At 41.4% G+C, this 22,422-nt stretch overlaps 1 protein-coding gene across 6 annotated transcripts in view; it reads left to right on the forward strand.

Annotated features, from left to right (window-relative positions):
* LOC136699314 (glutamate receptor ionotropic, kainate 5) overlaps positions 1 to 19,781 on the forward strand; it is a 208,560-nt gene extending 188,779 nt beyond the window's left edge. For 5 of the 6 annotated variants that reach the window (XM_066673929.1, XM_066673934.1, XM_066673930.1 and 2 more), the window contains 4 exons: positions 3,143 to 3,368; positions 12,383 to 12,511; positions 15,495 to 15,661; positions 17,643 to 19,781. In XM_066673929.1, coding sequence (XP_066530026.1) covers positions 3,143 to 3,368; positions 12,383 to 12,511; positions 15,495 to 15,661; positions 17,643 to 18,287 — 1,167 coding nt within the window. In that variant the 3' untranslated portion in view covers positions 18,288 to 19,781. The remainder of the gene's footprint in view (positions 1 to 3,142; positions 3,369 to 12,382; positions 12,512 to 15,494; positions 15,662 to 17,642) is intronic. The other variant, XM_066673931.1, reaches the window with a different exon arrangement.
* Positions 19,782 to 22,422: the final 2,641 nt, after the last annotated feature.

Raw genomic sequence — 22,422 nt, forward strand, 5'->3', positions numbered from 1 at the left:
GGTCGCGGGGGAAGCAGTCGGAGCAAAGAAACCCAGACCTCCCTCTCCCCAGCCACTGACTCCAGCTCCTCCGGGGGTATACCGAGGCGTTCCCAGGCCAGTCGAGACATATAGTCTCTCCAGCGTGTTCTTGGTCTGCCCCGGGGCCTCCTCCACGTTGGACATGCCAGGAACACCTCACCAGGAAGGCGTCCAGGAGGCATCCGGACCAGATGCCCGAACCACCTCAACTGGCTCCTCTCGACGTGGAGGAGCAGCGGCTCCACACCGAGTCTCTCCCGGACGTCCGAGCTCCTAACCCTGTCTCTAAGGGAGAGTCCAGACCCTCCATTCAGAGAAAACTCATTTCAGCCGTTTGTACCCGCGATCTCGTTCTTTCGGTCACTACCCAAAGCTCGTGACCATAGGTGAGGGTTGGGACGTAGATTGAACGGTAAATCGGGAGCTTTGCTTTTCTGCTCAGCTCTCTCTTCACCACAACGGACCGGTACAGAGCCCACATTACTGCTGATGCTGCATCGATCCGCCTGTCAATCTCCCCCTCCATCTTTCCCTCACTCGTGAACAAGACCCCGAGGTATTTAAACTCCTTCACTTGAGGCAGGATCTCACTTCCAACCTGGAGAGAGCACTCCACCCGTTTCTGACAGTATTAAAATTAAAATGTAATATGCAAAATGGCAATGTAAATCTAAGTTTTAGTTAAAATGTTTCACTTATACATGCCTCAAAATGAAAATTCAAATTCAATAATTCCATTTACATTTGCAATTTGGTAGACTACACTCATATTTCTTTTACACAGCTAAGCGCAGTAGGGTTTGAATATGCTGTTACTGTAAAGTTGGTTCCCCCTTGACACTTGAATTCTGTGATCTTTCTAGGGTATTAGTGAGTTTGAAAATTGAAATATCAGTATGTCTACCGAAAGGCAAATGTAGATGGAATAGTTGAATGTGCATGTACAGCACTGTGCAAAAGTTTTAGGCACATGCAAAAAATGTTGGAAAGTAAAGATGACTTCAAAAATAATGGAATGAATTCTTTATTACTTGAAAGAAAAAGACAACAATGTGCAGTAAACATTAATAAACTAAAGAAAGTCAGTATCATATGTTGCTTTTTTTCCCCTTGAATACTAGTCCTAGTTTATACAGTTTTATAAAGACGCTAGATTGTACTTTTACTGAGTGTCTTGGAGAATCTGCCTCACTGGAAAGAAGTGAGTTAAGTGTGTGACATTGTAAGCCTTCAGAACACTAATTGGCCAGAGAGATTTGTCAATCTCCATGAAATGCAGACCTCCAGCACAAATTAGCCACTTGTAAAACCTCTCAAGTTACAGCAGCGGCCACTTTGTTTTTATCTCACTCACAACGGCAGCTCATGACATTTACCCACTGGTGTTTTAAAGAGGTTCAAACACTGTGCCTTAGATCTAAGGCTGACTTAAAAACTCCAACAACAAGGAAAACTCTAATATGTGAGAACTGACGCATGGAGCCATGCTCAGTAAAAGAAAAATGCTTATACACAATGATTAAACTGTGCCTACTTTTAGAAAACTAAATTAACTGATATTATAGATAGAATTAAAAAATATGATAAAGTTTACTTGTGTGTTTTGCTGTGTTCTTGCAAGCAGAATGTCTGGTTTGAAAGTACTTTACAGTGGAGAAGCTCTGGACTGTTTTATCTCTTGACACAATGTAAACAGAGATCATAACTCTAATAACGTCTCTCAAAGGAACAGTGAAATAACTCCACATTGCCAGCATTTTCCCCATGCTGCCGTTCACACTGTTTTATCATTTCTTCCTTGAGAAGGAAAAGAGTGTTTAGTTCTACATATTCACTTAAGGCCCATTTGATTTTTCGGTCAAAAAATTTCATTGCATCCCAAGTTACACATTCATAGAATAAAGAAGGATTATTTGAGTGTCAGATGATGAAATATATTGCGATTGATCACATCACTTCATGTAGTTAGTCAAGTAATAAAATGTAATTAATGAGCTTCTTCGTGATGTATTTATTGCTGTCTGTAATTTCAGGCTGCAGCCCTCAGCCACTAGTTCAGGTGTTTAAAGAACAAAATAATTATACATCTCTGATGTTTTAAAAAACTGAAATACTGATTGACACAAGCTAATGTTTACTCCTACATATAGTTACACTACAAAGTTATTTATAGATACTTTGCCTTACTGCCTCTGTTCTTTTTTGCGTTTGAGGGAAGAAATACAACATATTTTCACTTATTTCAGTTCAAATGTAGAAACAAGGGAAGTTTATACATATTATTAAAAAAATGTACACCATATTTTTTAAATAAACCATCGCCAATTGCTCATTAGTAACACTTGTTTAACAAATCCTTATTTTAATCTCATTTAGGCACATTGGTAGAAATTAGACACGATAGAAAACATGTTGAAGCTAAAAGACAGGGCAGTTATTTCAGCACAGATTTGTTTACATTCACTCAGACGAGTTTCTCTTATTTGCCCTCATTATGCCTGTTACACAGAGCGCTCTGGTATGGATGGTTCAAAGGGACAAACTTCAACAATGTGTTAACGGCCTTAAAAAAAAAAAAGGTTGTGCCATTAAAATTACGTTTGCATACACGCCATTAATCTTTTGTGCACCCGACTCACTCACTGACTCATGGTTAACAAAATGCCTTGGCTCCCAGGAACTTGATAATGAGCTCATGATCTGGATCAAGTGTGTTGGGGGAATAGATGAATGACTGAAATGGTTGGGTCTGTGCCCCTCATGATATTTCTAGACACTACTGCCACATTAAAAACTTATGTAAATTTTGAAAGTGGTGCTTTGTATCAGCGTGATTGTGTGCCCTTGATCTTAGAAACACTGCCTTAGAAAAATGAGGTTGCAGGCTTAAAAAGACTTAAAGCATTTAAATAGTTGCAACTAATCCACACTGTTTCACTCATCCAGCAAAATGAAGGGGAGATCTAGGCCAGCACAAATTACCTCCCACTTTGCAGAATCATTTTTCTCTAATTAAGAATTTCTCTCTGTCTCTCTCTCTCTGTTCTGTTCAGCTGTGTGTACACTGCATCCATTCTCCATACTTTCCCAAAAACCAACTCATTGTCTCTCTATCTCACAGAACTCACGTTATCAGACGTACCAGCGAATGTGGAACTACATGTACTCCAAGCAACCCAGTGTGTTTGTGAAGAGCACAGAAGAGGGCATTGCTCGTGTACTGAACTCTAGATATGCCTTCCTGCTGGAGAGCACCATGAACGAGTACCACCGCCGTCACAACTGCAACCTCACGCAGATCGGAGGCCTCCTGGACACCAAGGGCTATGGCATCGGCATGCCCCTGGGTAAAAGTGTCTCTTATTTATTGAATTTGCATACTCTTCGATCTGATGGTAAAACGAGTGCAGGTACATATGACTTGGTGTAATTAATGTTAAATACATTTATTTTAAAAAATGGGGGGAAATCAAGCTGGATGGGGGGGACCCTGAGCTGGATAAACGATTACAGATAATGAATGAATGTATTTCTTGTTTTACATGCACACTTGTTTAAAGGTGACGTTCATGATTTTAATTTAAACAACACTTTATAAAATTCAGAAGATGTTTCCTAACCATTTCCTATCTTTCCAGTCTGTTTGTGCAAGCTGGAAACAGGCCTGATGTTTTTACAATACCCTTATGTCAGTAAATAAGTAAAAAAGCAAAGTGGCTCAGTCAGACACGCTAGCCTTCTTTTCTGCCTGCTCATGGCAGAGAAACAGCAAAGAGCCCTCCAAACATGTAAATCATAAAAAGAGATGAGGATATTGCTTTATTCCTGCTCAATAAGTGGGTAATATTGACTTATTTTTGCTCTTTCTGATCATTTAGGTAGGAACCGACTCTAAATTCAGGAGATGGCTAGCTGCATGAGAGTAAACGCAGACAAAAAGGGATACAAAACTAAACAAGTTGAGTTACAAATGAATTTCTGTAGTAATTCAATCAGTGAATAAAATCCTACAGACAAATTAAACATAACGTTCCACCTCAGAAGATGCAGGACTTCTTAAGGTAAACAAACCAGAGAGAACAGCGTTTGCCCACAATCATAGACGTTGGTTTTTAAACAAACACTGTAATCACATTCAAAGATTTTTGCTTTATTCCATTTTTGCTTTATGTCTATAAAATATAGGCAGCATACAATCAAGCACTAATAAATCAATCAGCTATAATCTTAATTATAGTAATCATATCACTCTAAAATCTAATTTACTTTTTTTAAATATTTTTTTAACTAATTACATATTTTATTTTCTTATTTTATAAATCACTGTAACAATATGCACACTATAAAGCTATTTAATCTATGGTGAGTAGATATTTAATCTATGGTGAGTAATGTACACACTACTTTGACCCAAACTTAATTTATGAAGACAACCATTGGCTCAGGAGCTGCCGGACATTAAACTGTGGCATGTCCTATGACAATGAGTTATTCCTGGGCACTTGTTTCAATACACTCAATCAGCTAACATCTCTTTTTGTTTCGCATTTGACACCGAGGTGTGCATATATCATTCAGAGCACTCAGATCTGAGCTCGTTTCTATGTAACTTTGATAAATAAGGGTTCAGAAACTGAATATATGTGTTTTTTGAATAAACAATACATTCACTGATTTGAATATGATCTCTGAAAGTGAAGAGAGATACTAATAAAAATGATTTAAATATACAATGTAGAAAAAGGCATGAGCTACTTCGTTTAAGGCCTGGCTCTAACTTTCAGCTGCTTATTTTTCTGTTAGTGCCTCTGTTATACTCCAGAGTGTTTATTATTCTCCACTACGGTTTCGATCCTCATAAAGTTTTAGTGATAGATGTTCAAGGTTAACAGTGTTTGTAGATGTCTGTAGTGTATTGCATTGAGCTGGAGCCTTTGTCTCGTTTTCAGAATTCAGTGAAACTATTGACCACAGCTCTGGTACAGGGATAAGATTTCATACAAAGGGGGATGTTATTTGTCGGAAGGAAAAGAAGAAAGCTTAACGTATGTGTTCGCCACAGTAGGCTTCGTTACAGATATGCCACAATCTATAGAAGAAAAGAAAGAACATGTTTAGATGTTTAGATTTCTATTTAGTTATTTGGCAGACGTGGCTTGAAAAATTGAACGTAGGTTCATACAAAGTAAACAGAAAGAACCCTAGCCCAAAATACAAGACTCAAAAGTACCCAAAAATTATGGGATAATATAAAAAGGTTATAAATATATAAAAAGCTTCATTATATTTGATAAGAAGAAAAAGGCCCCTGGGCATGCAGATAGATTCACAAGACCCAGTATTCCATATGTGGACAAGGACAATAAAGCAATTAATTATTTCTTGCTTAGAAGCTCGGAAAATAATGCTGACTTATCTACAACGGCACAGAAAAGGACAGTTCAGATTTATGTATCAGTTCAGATACTACTAGTCTGGCTTTTCATGGTTTCCCCACATAGCAGTGTGGGGTAGTGTCAGAAAATACATGAGCAAGTCTGTTTCAAATTACGTAATTAATGTGGTTTTGAGGCATATGCAGTTTTGAGACTAGGCAAGGTTTTTTTTTATGAGAAAGTCTAGGGAGAGCCATGAGAAATTTTGGACTGAATGTGGGTCAGAACATCACGCTTAAAAATGATGGTTCTACAAGTGATCTTTAGTGAAGAAAATGGTTCTATATTGAACCCTGAACACTTGAAGAACCTTTTGCACGATTAAAGGGTTCTTTGTGTCCTGAAGGGGCTACTTCAGAGGAGCATCACCATAACTTTTAAGTTGTCAGTTTATGGTGAAAAAACTACATAGTGTTCCTTAAAGGCTAAGCACCACTTAATGGACCTCCATGAATATTCCACATTATTGTAGTTACTGACAGATATAAGTATGAATTAAAATGGAAATAGCAGCTTAATTTGCTTTAAAACTGACAATTTTATTAAATTGACGGAAAAACCCGAGCTCGCTACGGAAATTCTTGAACGCGACCATGACGTCACTGGTGGACAACAGCTGAACAACGCCACGGTAAAACACCGTTATGACTGACTGTTATGACAGTATCTAGCTAAATAACCAACATTATTCATGACAATAGCCTAGCAATAAGCTAAACTCAAATTTAGAGGTACCGTTATTCTTGTAAATGTGATCGAAGTCGAACTCGAATTCATCCGACACTATAAACCTCCGTAATGCAGCTACGTAGCCGAGTATAATCTGAGCACCGAGTTTAGCGAGTCAAGCTAACGTTAACTAACACCAACTAAAACAGGCGAAGTGAGTGTCCTTACCCTGTTTACCTCCATGTTACAGAGGCTCTTGAACACCTTTCGTTGACAAATTTAATCCATTTTCTGGATATTTTGGGATCTTTGGTCCATTTGTGCACAGATGTCCCACTGTACATTGAATGATTGCAGCCAAAAACAACACACCTTTTCCTCATTTCGCATTAAATTAAGTGCAGCTTCTAGAGTTGTTGTCCACCATCTACGTCACAGGCAAGACGCCTATTAGAGTTTCCCAACACTGTTGGGGGGCGGGGACCAACGGTCTTTTAAACCTTATTCCTTCAATCAGTAAGAAATAACATGTTTTCTGACTATCAATAAACACAAGTTAGGAACTCAAATTCCACTGTATTTATTTGTTTGACTCTTTCATAGAGCTGCTGCTTAGCCTTTAAAATCTGCCAATCATAATGGAATAATCATGGGCAGAGCACTTACAGATGCATCCAGTGACTGCTAAACAAAGCCTGGCTTTACAGTTTTATTAACTGTGCTCCTAGAACCTGTCGATGGCTTATAATGTAAACCAAATTGTAGCGAGAGACATTTCCCTCATCAACAGACATAAACAGTCTGACTGGTCACTTCTGAACCATGAAAGCTATCATGGGTTGTGTAGCCTGGGTATCCAAAAGATACAAAGCCTGCCTGGTCCCGCAGAAATGTCGATAATGTCGATACTTCCCAACTTCACTGAATATGAAGGTGGTCTTTCTCAGTAAAGAGAACATGGCCTGATTTAAAGATGCGTGCAGCTTGATCGCTTGTCAGTGAATTATTGATCACTGAAGTGTCAAATACTGTGAGATTGTAGGGTATCTCCTGGAGAAGTGGAGATTGGGAGCATTGTTCGTTCTTGAAAGCATGACTGATGGACTTACAGATGACCTATTAAGAGAAAGTATGGGAGAAAACAATTAGAAGGAAATTGAAGAATCATTTAGAAAGGTATGTGTTGTACTTTAAATATTTTTTTCCCTTCAGCAATGGAAGAGGAGAATCAGTTTTTTTGATGCTTGACCAGGCAGTCTGGTGTATTGAACATTCTCTGGTTCCTCTTAACTCTATGCAATATTATTTCATAGACGTACGAGCAATCCCCAGCAGGAGATGCTATGGACAAGCAGGGAATAACAACTAAACAAATTGGAATTAGCCAGGAGCAAAAAAGTAGACGATTCCGCACACATGAAGAGATGAATCTTTCTATAAGAAATAATTTACAGATATTTTCAAAGGCTGCGAACATCTACTTCCTCAGTAAAGAGTAACTTGGGGTCTACTGCAGGAGAAATCACTGCCTTGATGTTGTTCACAATAACACTCTCCATGTTGTAGTGTTTAAATAATGCATCATAATAGACACAGAATGCATGGTACCACATGGACAACAATGATATAGTATTCATGAAAACGTAGCAGTTATGTTTGTTAATGATCTATAATGACATTTAGATGTTGATGTTCTGTTCAAAAGATGTCATGAACTTGGGCAAAGGGAATTGAAAATTGGAGAATAATTTATGTGGCTTAGAAAGGTATGTGCTCAACTTTGAATAAAATAGCTCTTTCTGCAGGAACGGAAGAAGGGAAAGCAGGTAGGAGTTTTTGATGCTTGGCCAGGTTGTCTGGAGAATTGAATCTGTGAACTATGGCTTCTACATCTGTTATTTCATGACCTACATAGGGTTGGGAGTAAGGAACGGTTTGAGATTCAGCCAGAGAGTGTGAGATAACAGACTATTGTAGTGAAGTGCCAAATAGCAAACCCAATAACAATGCAATGCAAACTTTCTTTCTATATATAAATAGAATATTCTCAGTCAGAGCAGCATAGCGGCTAATCGTTGCTTCACCATATTTAATCTTCACCCTAAGCAGGACTGACTGACTAGTTCCTAAAGATCTAAGGGGCTCTGCTCGCCTCATCTCTGTCGCAGATCTAGACTAGTAACAACACCTTAAAATCTGTTCTGTAACAGACGCTGCATTTTAATCAGCTGAAGCCATTTAATGGTCTTTTTTGGAAGTCCAGTTAGTAGACCATTACAGTTGCCCTTGATCCTATATAGCCATGTTCAGGATATAGTCTAAAGGCCCCCTCACCCATTACTTGCTGGGATTTACAGATATGTAATTTTCCCTTTCATTTTATATATATATATTTAATGCTGACCCCAAAAACCCAAAAGCACTAATTATTTAAGGGAACGTTACATGATATTTACATGATTAAAACTACAACTTCAAAATCATTGTGATGCTTTACTGAGCAGTTATAGGGAGAACAGAGCCTCATTTGTTGTTACTCTGGGCTCAACACTGCAGAAACTGCACTATGTAACTTTTAGAGGGGAGTTACAGTGTTGTTTTAAATTTTCTAGCCATTATGGTACAGATTTAGCAGTGTAGGATACCAATCACATGCATTGTACATATCACACATGACGCTACTCAGCCAATCAGATCTGTGCATTATAATGAGCTTCGAGACTTGATTGAATGACATAAACAAGGCAGGGCTCTGGACACCACTGTCCTGGGTCAATAAAAAAGTTGCCCAAGCCCTTCTGGGAGACTTTCAGGATGACAGTGTTGTGTGCGGTAAATTCAGAAATGTTATAAATAAGGAGCCAGACCAGTTGAAATATAACCCATTATTATTATACCCATAACCTATTATCACCAGTAGATTGACCAGAGAAGGATAGGTCCCCGCTTGTGAGCCTTGGTTCCTCTCAAGGCTTCTTCCTCAGCTCTTCTTCCTCAGGGAGATTTCCTTGCCACAGTTACAGTTGGCTTGCCCACCTGGGGGATTTTTTTAATTCTTCACATTCTTACATCTCATGTCAAAACTTTGTCTTATCGGAATTCTGTGAAGCTGCTTTGTGACAACATCATTCATTCATTCATTCATTCATTGTCTGTAACCCTTATCCAGTTCAGGGTCGTGGTGGGTCCAGAGCCTACCTGGAATCATTGGGCGCAAGGCAGGAATACACCCTGGAGGGGACGCCAGTCCTTCACAGGGCAACACACTCACACCTACGGACACGTTCGAGTCGCCAATCCACCTACCAACATGTGTTTTTGGACTGTGGGAGGAAACCCACGCAGACACAGAGAGAACACACCACACTCCTCACAGACAGTCACCCGGAGCGGGAATCGAACCCAAAACCTCCAGTGTCCCTGTAGCTGTGTGACTGCCACTCTACCTGCTGCACCACCGTGCCGCCCTGTGGCAACATCAGCTATACAAATAAATTAGATTAGATTTGATTTGTTTATAACGCTTTATTCTTTACATTCCATGTGAAACCTCAAAAATATTTGTCAATGTATTGAATTATAACTAATTTGATTGGATTGATGATGATATAACCACTAGACTACTTCAGTATAAAGGATATGGCACTTATCATAAAGCAGGTTAGGCATTATGATGTTCTGGACCCTGGATGTAGGTCATTTGGACTTTAATGAATTTTAGTTTAATACCTCTGACATAGGAAAACGTGCAACTTTAAAACATACTGGGACTCGTATTATAAAAACACTGCTCTTCTCAGACATTGCTCTCCTCTTTTCTCATCCTTCTTCTCCTTCCTCTGATAACGTGCTGATCTGATTGCTAAAATAATTGGCTGCCAGTCAGTTAGTATTGGAAAGCTGCCAAGTCAGTGCTCCATTACTTCAACTATTTAACTCCAGGGACTTCCAGACAGAGCTGAACTGAGAGCATTGTTTTTTAAACTGAAATTCTAGTAATTAGCGGGTTTTGATTTCAAGAACAAATAGCATGACTTTTGGGGTTGAAACTGTGCAACGATTCGCTTTTCTATTGCCAGAAACTCAATGGCAAGGTGTTCTAGAATCTCTAACCTGCAGGCACCATGGTGACAATACCATCTGGACTCTGGGTTACCATGGAAGTGGCTGGGGGTGTCCATGGTGACCATCCTCTTGATGAACGGGTGGGAGAGAATATATTATCACTGGGCTCCAGAAGTTTGGGTGGCAAATTGGGGATGTCAGCTGGAAGGAGGGGGAAGCAGGGAGTGTATGTGTATGTGTGTGTGTGTGTGTGTGTGTAGGTATGTATGTATGTGGTGATGGAATGTTTCTCTCCTGAAGGGAAAAACATGGTGTGATGTGAGCCATAGCCTTTGAAGATGGTAGTTCCTCCTGACTTCCTGGCCTCTCGTTTTGAGAGCAGTAATAGGATGATGTGATTAAGAGTGCACAGGGATGTTTTAGGGCAGTGCGCAAAAGGGCAGTGTGGGCTGACTGAGACTTGTGATAATTCGGCTGGAATTAGAGTTGCTCTGGCAAATAGTAAAGAGATCAAAAGCATGTACTATTTCATCACTTTCTCTGGAACTAGGCATAGTTCTGAGATTAATTTCATTGCTTTAAAGGTAGCAACAGAGCTGAAACATGCTGAAACTTTTTGCCTCACCAGTAATTGAAGCAGTCTTTTAAAGCAGACTTCTGTAATTTTACACTAAATTCTTTTAATTTACCTTATTTAAAGGGGACTTTTTAAAATATATATTTATTTTTTAAATCACCTTTTCAGAGCAGTAACTAATTTATTTTGGGATGTGGACCAATGACTGATGCACAAACTGACATAAGACAAGTCACTTTTATGTGATCTGCCTGTCTCTGAAAACATGAGACAAAATAAGTGTTTCTGATTTTGTGCCACTTCATGTCAAGTTCAGGGCCTTGAGAATTGTCCGTCGTCCTCGTCAGAGCATCTCCAATCGCAGCACTGTAAATATATTTATGTGAGAATACAAAGGCAGTGTTTAACAGAGAAACATATGAATGAAAAATAGAGTAATATATAAAAATGGCAAAAATGAGAACAAAGGAAAAAAAGAGAAACGAGCGGAAATTACAAAAAAAGAACCATTTTATAGGATCAGAGTGCTATTATAATTTAAAGGAGCACAAAAAAACAAAACAATATGGATTTACTCTCAGAACAAAACATTTGTGTCTGTAAAATGCCAGTAGTTTATTTATTTATTCATTTATTCATTATCTGTAACCCTTATCCAGTTCAGGGTCGCAGTGGGTCCAGAGCCTACCTGGAATCATTGGGCGCAAGGCAGGAACACACCCTGGAGGGGGCGCCAGTCCTTCACAGGGCAACACACACATTCACTCACACACTCACAACTAGACACTTTCGAGTCGCCAATCCACCTACCAACATGTGTTTTTTGAGCTGTGGGAGGAAACCGGAGCACCCGGAGGAAACCTACGCAGACACAGAGAGAACACACCACACTCCTCACAGACAGTCACCTGGAGGAAACCAACACAGACACGGGGAGAACACAACACACTCCTCACAGACAGTCACCCAGAGGAAACCCACACAGACACAGAGAGAACACACCACACTCCTCACAGACAGTCACCCGGAGGAACCCCAGGCAGACACCATTTGCTCCTGAGGCTCACCCTAGTGCAATTCATTTTTTCAGCATGGTTCTGAAATCAGTGGGGAGTGGGAGTGAAGCTTCTTTAGGTCTGAGCCCAGAGTGGCAACAACAAAGGCTCTGTTCTCCCTATTACAAGTCAATCAACCAATAGCATCATTTTGAAGCTGAAATTTTAAGGAAAATCACTACATAATGTTCCTTTAAAAAGGTGTCTGTCAAGAATGAGTGATTCCAGCATTAGTTTTTTCAGACTGTACACCCAGTGTTTATTAAAGTGAAGTAAAGTTCCGCACTTACTCTTCAAATCATACAATTAATTTAAATACCTTTGGTGGAATTGCAGCACAAGCTGGGGGCGCTAGCGTGCAGGCAACGGCATTGACTGGGGTTTCTCGAGCTCCGCTGAACACTTCTTAACAAAATATAGTGGTGCCATTTTTTTTTCTTAATAAATAATCATAAGCTATTAAGATGCACAGAGCGCTGTCGTTTTTTTTTTTTCATGTCTGATCAGCATGCAGGTCTACTGAATGTAATCTCGCTTCCTATTTCCCCTCTGTGTCTCAGGCTCTCCGTTCAGAGATGAGATAACTCTTGGAGTGCTGCAGCTACAGGAGAACAACAGACTGGAAATCCTGAAGCGCCGGTGGTGGGAGGGAGGGGAGTGTCCCAAAGAGGAGGACCACCGCGCCAAGGGTAAATCGTATTTCCTGCACCTTCATTAGTTGGATAGATTTATAATGAGTACAAATGACACAGGGCCCATTTTACCAGGGCAGTCTGACCGAAGTAGGGTACACCAGAGCTACTCGCCAAGGTTAAGTACATTTTGTGAAACAGTCGACTTCATGGTGAATTTTTATCAGATGATTACTGATTGTAGACACCTTTAATAATTACTGAATTTAGCTAACTACTTTAAAAATCAGCCTTGTGCCAGGCATCATGTGGAGTACAGACACATGCACACAAACAAACAGCTTGTACTATCTCAGTAGAAGTATATGTGCCAAAATACCACACATTAGCTGGAGGGTAATAAAGCCCCCAAAGGCATTGGATTCAGGACTAGTGGCTAGCTGCGTTCTCTATGATGACAGAGCATCATTAAAAACCTTTGGGATGAATAAGAGATGTGTTTGTGATCCAGAACTAATCATCCTACATCAGTACACGAACTCACAAATGCTCATAGGTTGGTGGGTTATGCAAAATTGTCTCAACTGTCTTGTCTGCTGCCTCTGAAGGAGCTACATAATGAAATACAATAATGCTCTGCTGCCTCTAAGGAAACAGAGCATTGTTGGATGCCATTCTGCAGCTTCTTCAGAGGCAACAATCATAATCAGGTGTGCACAATGTACTTCTTTAGAATCTGCTTCATAGGCAGTTGAAATGTATTGTATAACATTCTGCAGCCCCCTCTGAGGCAGCAGTTATAACACAAACGTGCAGTGTGCTGTTCTGTCTCAGAGTTATCCTCCATTCAAGATTAACATTCATTCATTCACTACCTGTAACCACTTATCCATTTCAGGGTCGCGGTGGGTCCGGAGTCTTCCCGGAAACAGAGAGAACACACCACACTCCTCACAGACAGTCACCCGGAGGAAACCCACACAGACACGGGGAGAACACACCACACTCCTCACAGACAGTCACCTGGAGAAAACCCACACAGACACAGGGAGAACACAAAACACTCCTCACAGACAGTCACCCAGAGGAAACCCACGCAGACACAGGGAGAACACACCACACTCCTCACAGACAGTCACCCGGAGGAAACCCACGCAGACACAGGGAGAACACACCACACTCCTCACAGACAGTCACCCGGAGGAAACCCACGCAGACACAGGGAGAACACATCACACTCCTCACAGACAGTCACCCGGAGGAAACCCACGCAGACACAGAGAGAACACACTAAACTCCTCACAGACAGTCACCCGGAGGAAACCCACGCAGACACAGGGAGAACACACCACACATTTTGATCACATTAAATCACACCATTGCAGTAACGGCAACAGCACAATATTATGAACCTTAATACTGCAACTGTACCTTGAACATAGGTCACTCCAAGCATGACTAGAGAAACATGAGCCATTTAAAAAGCCACTATGTTCAAGGCATGAAACATTGAGATTTCCAGTTGGTAATCCTTTGGAAAAGGGGTGATTTTGTAATGCAGTGTTTTGTGATAAGCTTCTTGAAAAATATAGCTTCAAGGTAGGCCATGTCTTTTGTTTACTCACCTTAGATATCCCTGTTTATCCTTCAGGGCAGGAATAGGGCTATTTATAAAGCATTTTTTTCTCGTGGGGAATATTTATTTGGCAGAAAATATCTCAAGCCTGAGGCAAAGGAGGTTTATGTTAAAAAGCAAATTCAAACATGTTACAAGCAAACCCACATACAGTGATTTAAGTGAATTCTCTATTAGCACGAGTATCACAAGCGTTGGGCTTTACTGTCAAACATGATGTAAAAGGTGTGTGTGTGTCTGCATCTCCATTGCCTGTGTATGTGTGAATCTATCTGTGTGTTTATCTGTTCTCTGGACTGCTGATGTTTGATGTTTTTTTTCTGTTTGTATGACATACCTAAGGGATTGATGGGAAAATAGCAGCTGTACTCTCTCTGGGGTGTGTGTGTTTGTGTGTTTGTGTGTGTGTGTGTGTGTGTGTGTGTGTGTGAGAGAGAGAGAGAGAGAGAGAGAGAGAGAGGCAGGTCAGAAATACATATTAGTAGGAACAACAGGAACAATCTCAGAGGATTTAGACAAGAAAATGCTTGTGTTTCTGGTGATAAGTGAGGTATTGTGTTTTATGTGCTCAAAAAAGCTGCAGGTGTGTGTGTGTTATACTAAGAATATAACCTGTTTACACACTCACGTTGTAGGAACTTCGAGTATAAATCATTAAATTGTAATGTCTTATGGGTATGGCTAGATTTACACTAGTATTATTTATTGATAAGCTAAGGGTAAGGGTTTATTGATAAGCGTTGTTCCACCTTGCAGATGTAAAATCAGACAGAGTAACCGATGTGTTGCTGCACAGTTTGTGTTGTTCATCCTCTAGTCCTTCATCAGTGGACGCAGGACGCCTCACACAGGATGCTGTTGGCTGGATATTTTTTGGTCGGTGTCCAGCAACGACACAGTTGAACAACTCCAGCAGCACTGCTGTGTCTGATCCACTCATGCCATCACAACACACACTAACACACCACCACAATGTCAGTGGCACTGCAGCGCTGAGAATGATCCACCACCCAAAACATACCTGCTTTGTGGGGACCCTGCTTTGTGGGGACCCTGACCATTGAAGAACAGGGTGAATCTGTGCAAACAGTTAAGAGAATAGACCACGAGCGGAAAAACAATGAGGTGGTCATAATGTTATGTTTGATTGGTGGATATAAGCTGGATGTACCTTGACATTGCTGAATTCCTTATTGTCTACATTTAGTGTATCATTTAACGCCTTGACACTGTTGCATTTGGAAAACGTCAAACTAAAACAAACAATATCATTACACAACAGCACTATGTTATTATAGGTTTAGAAAAATATCATATATTGCATATAGAGGTTGTAATATATGTGGAAAATATACTTTTTATTGTCGCATAGAAGTAATGTTAGCTCTTTTCTCTATGCTCTAGGTCTGGGTATGGAAAATATCGGTGGGATCTTTGTGGTCCTGATCTGTGGGCTGATCATTGCTGTGTTTGTGGCCATCATGGAGTTTGTGTGGTCAACCCGCCGCTCAGCCGAGACTGATGAGGTACGCGTCCCCCCCTGCCCTGGCCGAAATCACAGACATGCACCAGTAGGTTGCCACACCAGCTGATTCTTTGTGTGTTTGTGTTGTAAGTGTGGTACAGTACGGTTGATGCTCAAGTCTGGATACTCCTGGTTAAAGTGCTTGATTTTTCTAAATGGGAATCACTATACCCAGGTCTTTAGTTCCAACCCTCGGATCCAGGTTCCAGGCCAGCCTTTAGGGCTATACTGTATCTGACTGGACCGATATAGTGTCATACCAGCTGCACATTTGAAAAACCTGGTCTAGATTTCAAGACCTCTGCTCTCCAGAACGCAAATTAAAAATCAGTGGATAACTTGTAAATTGAGGGAGAAATCTACAAAATACTGGGTCACTGTTTTTAAAAATGCAATAAAAATTAAATCTATAATCTGTTCATTCAATTGAAACTTTATTAAAAGGGTCACTAAGTAAGATTTGTAATTATTTGGGCTCCTGAAGCTCCCACTAGTGTTATTCATTATAACAGCACTGTGCTGAAATCAAAGGTGGGGGGGGGGTTGTTCCCTACCCTCCTCCAAAAGTTACATAGTGCAGTTTCTGCAGTGCTGAGCCCAGAGTAGCAATGATAGAGGCTCTATTCTTCCTATTACAGGTCAGTGTAATGATTCTGAAGGTGTGATTTTAAGTTAAATAGTGATATATGGTGTTCCAAAAGCAAAACAATTGTGTGTCAAGTGTTACATGGAACACAAAGGTCTAGACCACAGTGTGGTTATTAGAGGCAAACTAACATTCAAATATGAATCAATCTAAAATAAATACGCAATGACTCATGAGAAAGAGAATGGCTCATGTTCTATGGTGTTCTAAAGGAACACTAGGTCAGATTTAGGCTGCTCACTTGTCTGTGTCTACAGGTGTTTGATTCTCATGTTCCTGCCGTAGGACACAGATGTGGACTACATCTACAAAGCCACTCTGTTGTAACTCATGCAGAATGAGGCTTGGCATTGTCCTGCTGAAATACACATGGAGTTCCTGGGAAAATACATCAAATTGACAGCAGCATATGTCTCTCCAAATATCAGCATTTGCCTCTGTATCGATGCCTACAGATCACTCTTGCCACACAGTGATGAACCTCCATGTCTTTTTTGGAAACAGTCTGGGTGTTCACACAGAATCTGACGTCCATTTTTCCCAAAAACAAGCTGAAACTTGGACTCGTCAGACCACAGAACACATTTCCACTGTCTTTAAATGACCTCAGTGCCCAGAGAACTCACTGGCATTTCTACACCAAATGAATACATGGTTTCCTCTTTGTTTAATACAGTTTCATGTTGCATTTCTTGATGTAGCAGTGGACTGTGTTGAGTGACTATGATTTTCTAACATACTCCTGTCATTGTAGCGTCATGGATTTTCAAACAACCACCTGAGGGCTCGATGGTGACGTACGTTCAACAGCGGATTCTGCCTGTCCTTTATTTACAGGGACTCCCTTAATCTTTTCATGATACAATGAGTCTTTGCAATCTCACCATGAGAAATATTGTTTTTTTTTTTTACTGAAAACTCCATGAATGTAAAAACGAAATCTTTGGTAGCGGCTCCTTTTCTTTTCTTTCTTGATGGCCTCACGTTACCAGTTAAACTGCTAATTGTGGATCTGTCATTCTGTACCATTCTATTATATTTAAAATACAACTAGTTTTCTTGGTGAAAACATTTAAAAAGTTTTATTTGTACGTTTATAAAATGTACATAAAGTTTTGGACAATTATTCATTCATTCATTTATTGTCTGTAACGGGGTCACAGTGGGTCCAGAACCTACCGGGAATCACTAGGCAGAGTGTACTCCTGCCGTGCGCCCAGTGAATCAGGGTAGGCTCTGGACCACCGCGACCCTGAACTGGACAAAAGGTCATAGACAATGAATGAATCAATGATTATAGAGTATTTTTACTTTCATGTTTTGTTTTTGTTTTTCACATAAAATAACTATTGCGTTTTACTTCTCTCCTCTCCCTCCTCAGGTTTCAGTGTGTCAGGAGATGATGACGGAGTTCAGAAACGCTATCTCCTGCAAGAAGAGTTCCCGTCTGAGGCGGCGGCGGCCTCTCTCCTCTCACGGAATCCTGCGTCCCCCTGGCCGTGTGCCCCTGAGCGCCGGAAGGCCGGTCCGATTGGTCCGTGAGATGCGTCTGAGCAATGGAAAGCTGTACAGCGGTGCTGGAGCAAGCTTAGCAGGACCACACGGAGCAGGCGGGGGACCTTCAGACATGGGCCCAGGTCCACAGCGCCTGCTCGAGGACCCTCTTGGAGCCAGCGTGTCCAGCACCCCACCCCCTGCCCCTCTACCCCCTGTGCTGAATCCAGCTCTGCCCCCTGCCCCGCCCCGAGGCTGCGCCCACGTACGAGTGTGCCAGGAGTGCCGGCGGATCCAGAGCCTGCGCTCCGCCTCATCTTCCTGCTCACGCGTCCCACCCTTAGCCTCGGCTACCTCCTCCCTCCCTCGCCTGCCTCCTCCTCCGCCCCCTTCCTCCTCCAACACAAACACCGACAGCGAAGGTGGGGGCTCCACGAGCCCCCGCCAGCCAAAACCCAAGCCCACACCCCCTCCTCGCCCCGTCCCACCCACAAAAACTGCCCCCACAGACATGCTCTGCAAGCAAGACTGATTGTGCAAAACGTACTGAACCGAAGCAGTCCGTTACGAAGAAGAATGACTCCAGACCTCTGATTGAAGCATATATTTTGGAAAGAGCTGTAAGATTATTTTAAGAAGAGAAACCAGCACAGTATCAGGGAACTTAAGTTAAGGGATGTTTCACATTTTCAAAACTGAAGAGGAACAAATAAACTGGACCTGCCGGTTCCTCCATCACTGTCCCACTCTGATCATGCAAATGTGGGGAAGCGAAGGCCCATCCAGATTGTAATATTGGTCTTCATGGCTATGTACTATGCAACATGTCAGAGAGCAAAAGCCCTGGAGGTTTAACACTAGTGTTCCAGGCATCAGAGTGGAATATGGCTTCCAAACATTGGGGCTTGCATTCCTTCTTTTCTCTTCCATAACTGTGAGCTGGACAACTTGAGCACTACCTGAAATCCCTGAGAAGACCACACAGAACTACACAGACTTTCGGGGACTAAGATATGGGTTTTAACTTTCTTTTTGTAAGAAGAACTCCAAAAAGACCAAGGGTTGGTTGATATAGATAATAATAATAGATGTTTTCAGGATTTATTTTGTTTGTTTGTTTTTGGGTGAATTGGCTTCATTTCTTTTTATATCATAGGTTTTTTGTGTTTTTTGACCTTTGTTTATATTATTTTCTGCTATGGCAGTTATTTCTTAGTCTGTGTTACTGTGGACAGTAGTATTTTTTTTATTTTTTTTTTGGAGATTTTTTAAAAAATTTAGTATTTTTTGTTTTTTTGTTTTCTTTCACCTCATAAACTTATCCAACTCTTAATTTATACCCAGTCTGTTAGAATGCAGCTACCTTTAAAGCTAAAGAGGTCAAAGTGGATCTCCCAAGAGTAAAGAGTATAGAATAACTTCCCCTTTGTAGCTGTGTGCAAATTAATGCAAGGTGCAAACACCCAACGTCACACACTCGGGATAGAAAACACTAAAGAGACGTCGACTAAACCCCTTTGCACTGCTGTTATGTGACGGAAGAGTGACCGACACTGCTGTGTGTTACTACAGTGCTGGGGTCACCATGAAAATTGATTGTAATCAGTGAAAATTCGGAGGTGTAATTTAAGCTGTGACAAAACAAATCTGTGGTATGTTTAAAACAAAAATATGAAACAGTTCTGAGTGTCAGGCCAAATTATGAAAGTGCATTGGACCCTATGTTTTTGCTTCATGCTCAGTTGAGCGTGTTTGTGGGTTTTGTGTGTGTGTGTGTGTGTGTGTGTGAATGACAGGGCATTCTTTGGTATGCAAGTGGGCCATTAGACATTGAATGAATGTTCAAAACAATGAAATTCCAAATTTTTTTTGTTTGTTAGTTTTCACCTGTGTCTTAAGTTCCTCATCATTTTTGTTCCCACCATAAATGAGTAAAACGGAAATTATTCAGATTATATTGTTATTATCATTGCTATAAAATGTGGGGTTATGTAGGAGGGCCACCACCCTCTAAAGTTAAATATATAGAGACATAAATCATTTGGAATAAAAAATGGATATATTCCAAATACTAGTAGAACTTGGTTCATCATTAGTGTCTTGGTGTGTTACTTATTCAAACGTATAGAACTGAAGTGTAATTGAAATGCCAGTTTTGTGTTGAAGCATAAATGATTTTTAGGCTTAAACTTTAAAGCATTTCAAACCTGTAATCAGATCCAGGCAGGTTTTAATGTTGAGGTATCCTTGGGTCACGTGATTTTGGGTGCCATTTTGGAAACACCTGTTGTCTGGTTTCAGAACAGCAGTAATGAAACAGATGCGAAAGGTGGATACAGCTCATACAGATCATCTCCCTCAACATACAGAAGCACAGTAGTCCACCGCCTCTTTGCATAAGGGGGTAAAGTATCCCACATCCCTAATTTAAAAAAATAAAATAAACTGTTTTATTATTTATTCATTCATTATCTGTAACCCTTATCCAGTTCAGGGTCGCAGTGGGTCCAGAGCCTACCTGGAATCATTGGGCGCAAGGCGGGAATACACCCTGGAGGGGGCGCCAGTCCTTCACAGGGAAACACAGACACATTCACTTACACACACACCTACGCACACTTTTGAGTCACCAATCCACCTACCAACGTGTGTTTTTGGAGCATGGGAGAAAACCGGAGCACCCGGAGGAAACCCACGCAAACACAGGGAGAACACACCACACTCCTCACAGAGTCACCCGGAGGAAACCCACACAGACACAGAGAGAACACACCACACTCCTCACAGACAGTCACCCGGAGGAAACCCACACAGACACAGGGAGAACACACCACACTCCTCACAGACAGTCACCCGGAGGAAACCCACACAGACACAGAGAGAACACACCACACTCCTCACAGACAGTCACCCGGAGGAAACCCACACAGACACAGAGAGAACACACCACACTCCTCACAGACAGTCACCCGGAGGAAACCCACGCAGACACAGAGAGAACACTCCACACTCCTCACAGACAGTCACCTGGAGGAAACCCACACAGACACAGAGAGAACACACCACACTCCTCACAGACAGTCACCCGGAGGAAACCCACGCAGACACAGAGAGAACACACCACACACCTCACAGACAGTCACCCGGAGGAAACCCACGCAGACACAGGGAGAACACACCACACTCCTCACAGACAGTCACCCGGAGGAAACCCACGCAGACACAGGGAGAACACACCACACTCCTCACAGACAGTCACCCGGAGGAAACCCACGCAGACACAGGGAGAACACTCCACACTCCTCACAGACAGTCACCTGGAGGAAACCCACGCAGACACAGAGAGAACACACCACACACCTCACAGACAGTCACCCGGAGGAAACCCACGCAGACACAGGGAGAACACACCACACTCCTCACAGACAGTCACCCGGAGGAAACCCACGCAGACACAAGGAGAACACACCACACTCCTCACAGACAGTCACCCGGAGGAAACCCACACAGACACAGAGAGAACACACCACACTCCTCACAGACAGTCACCCGGAGCGGGAATCGATACTTAAATAATATTTTGTTTTGCTTTGTTTTGACGATTAAGAGGCTACAAGCACAAGCCACATATTATTTTGTCTTTTTCCTTCGTTTACAGCATAAAAAAATCTAATTTTTGTGGTCTGAGAGAGAAACAGATTCTTAGAGAATGTTTATCACGACTGTGTGCTTATTCATTCATTATCTGTAACCGCTTATCCATTTCAGGGTCACGGTGGGTCCAGAGCCTGGCCTGTATCACGACTGTGTGCTTAAATTATTTCTCTAGTTTGGCAAAAAATTATTTTGTTGTCTGAAAATTAGATGTGCTGTGATCTGTGAGTGATATTTCCACCACACAGCGAAGCCGAGGCCAAATCCCAAATGTTTCATGACACCATCTGTAAGGCACAGTAGATCATAAAAAAACAGACTCTGCATTTACATAGTGTTTTATGTCAAACATTATTTTTAATGAGCTATAAGGTTCCTGTTTGCCTGTTGAATTTGTGCAGTGTTAGTGCAGTATTTTTAGTTTTATTAACTGTGAATGTGCTATGTGTGTATGTATGGCACTGTTTTGGATGTGGCCTGAGCTCTGTTTACAAACATGACACAGACACATGTCAGGGATCCATATTTCGCATTAATGTCTACATGGGTTTCCAAGTTTTGAAAGAAACAAACAAGTGTACAGTTTTATTTGGGTTCTGTGTTTGTGTAATGAATACTCAAGATAGCAACTCAACGCTGTTACATCCGCTGCAACCCATCGACGGCCCGTGCACTTCAGATCCTGTATTTTATTTCTTTTGATTCACTGACTCGTGCAGGGTAAGCATGAAATTCTCTCTAAGGTGGTACCAGTCGATCCTGTTTAGGAGTTACAGTACCTTGTATACAAAGAATTTTTGTTTTTTTCTACTTACACCACTATTGTTTAGAAGACATAAACTGTCATTATTCACAAGCAGCAAATGTTTCTTTACCTGCTGTGAGTTCCATGCTTTCAGAACTGCTCAGTCACAACATTAACACCTCCTTGCTTCTACACTATCACATCCGTTCCTTTAGTTCCACTGACCATAGAGGAGCACTTTGTAGTTTTACAGTTACAGAGGGTAGTC

This window comes from Hoplias malabaricus, chromosome 6 (genome assembly GCF_029633855.1).
Source record: "Hoplias malabaricus isolate fHopMal1 chromosome 6, fHopMal1.hap1, whole genome shotgun sequence".
Classification (NCBI taxonomy): domain Eukaryota; kingdom Metazoa; phylum Chordata; class Actinopteri; order Characiformes; family Erythrinidae; genus Hoplias; species Hoplias malabaricus.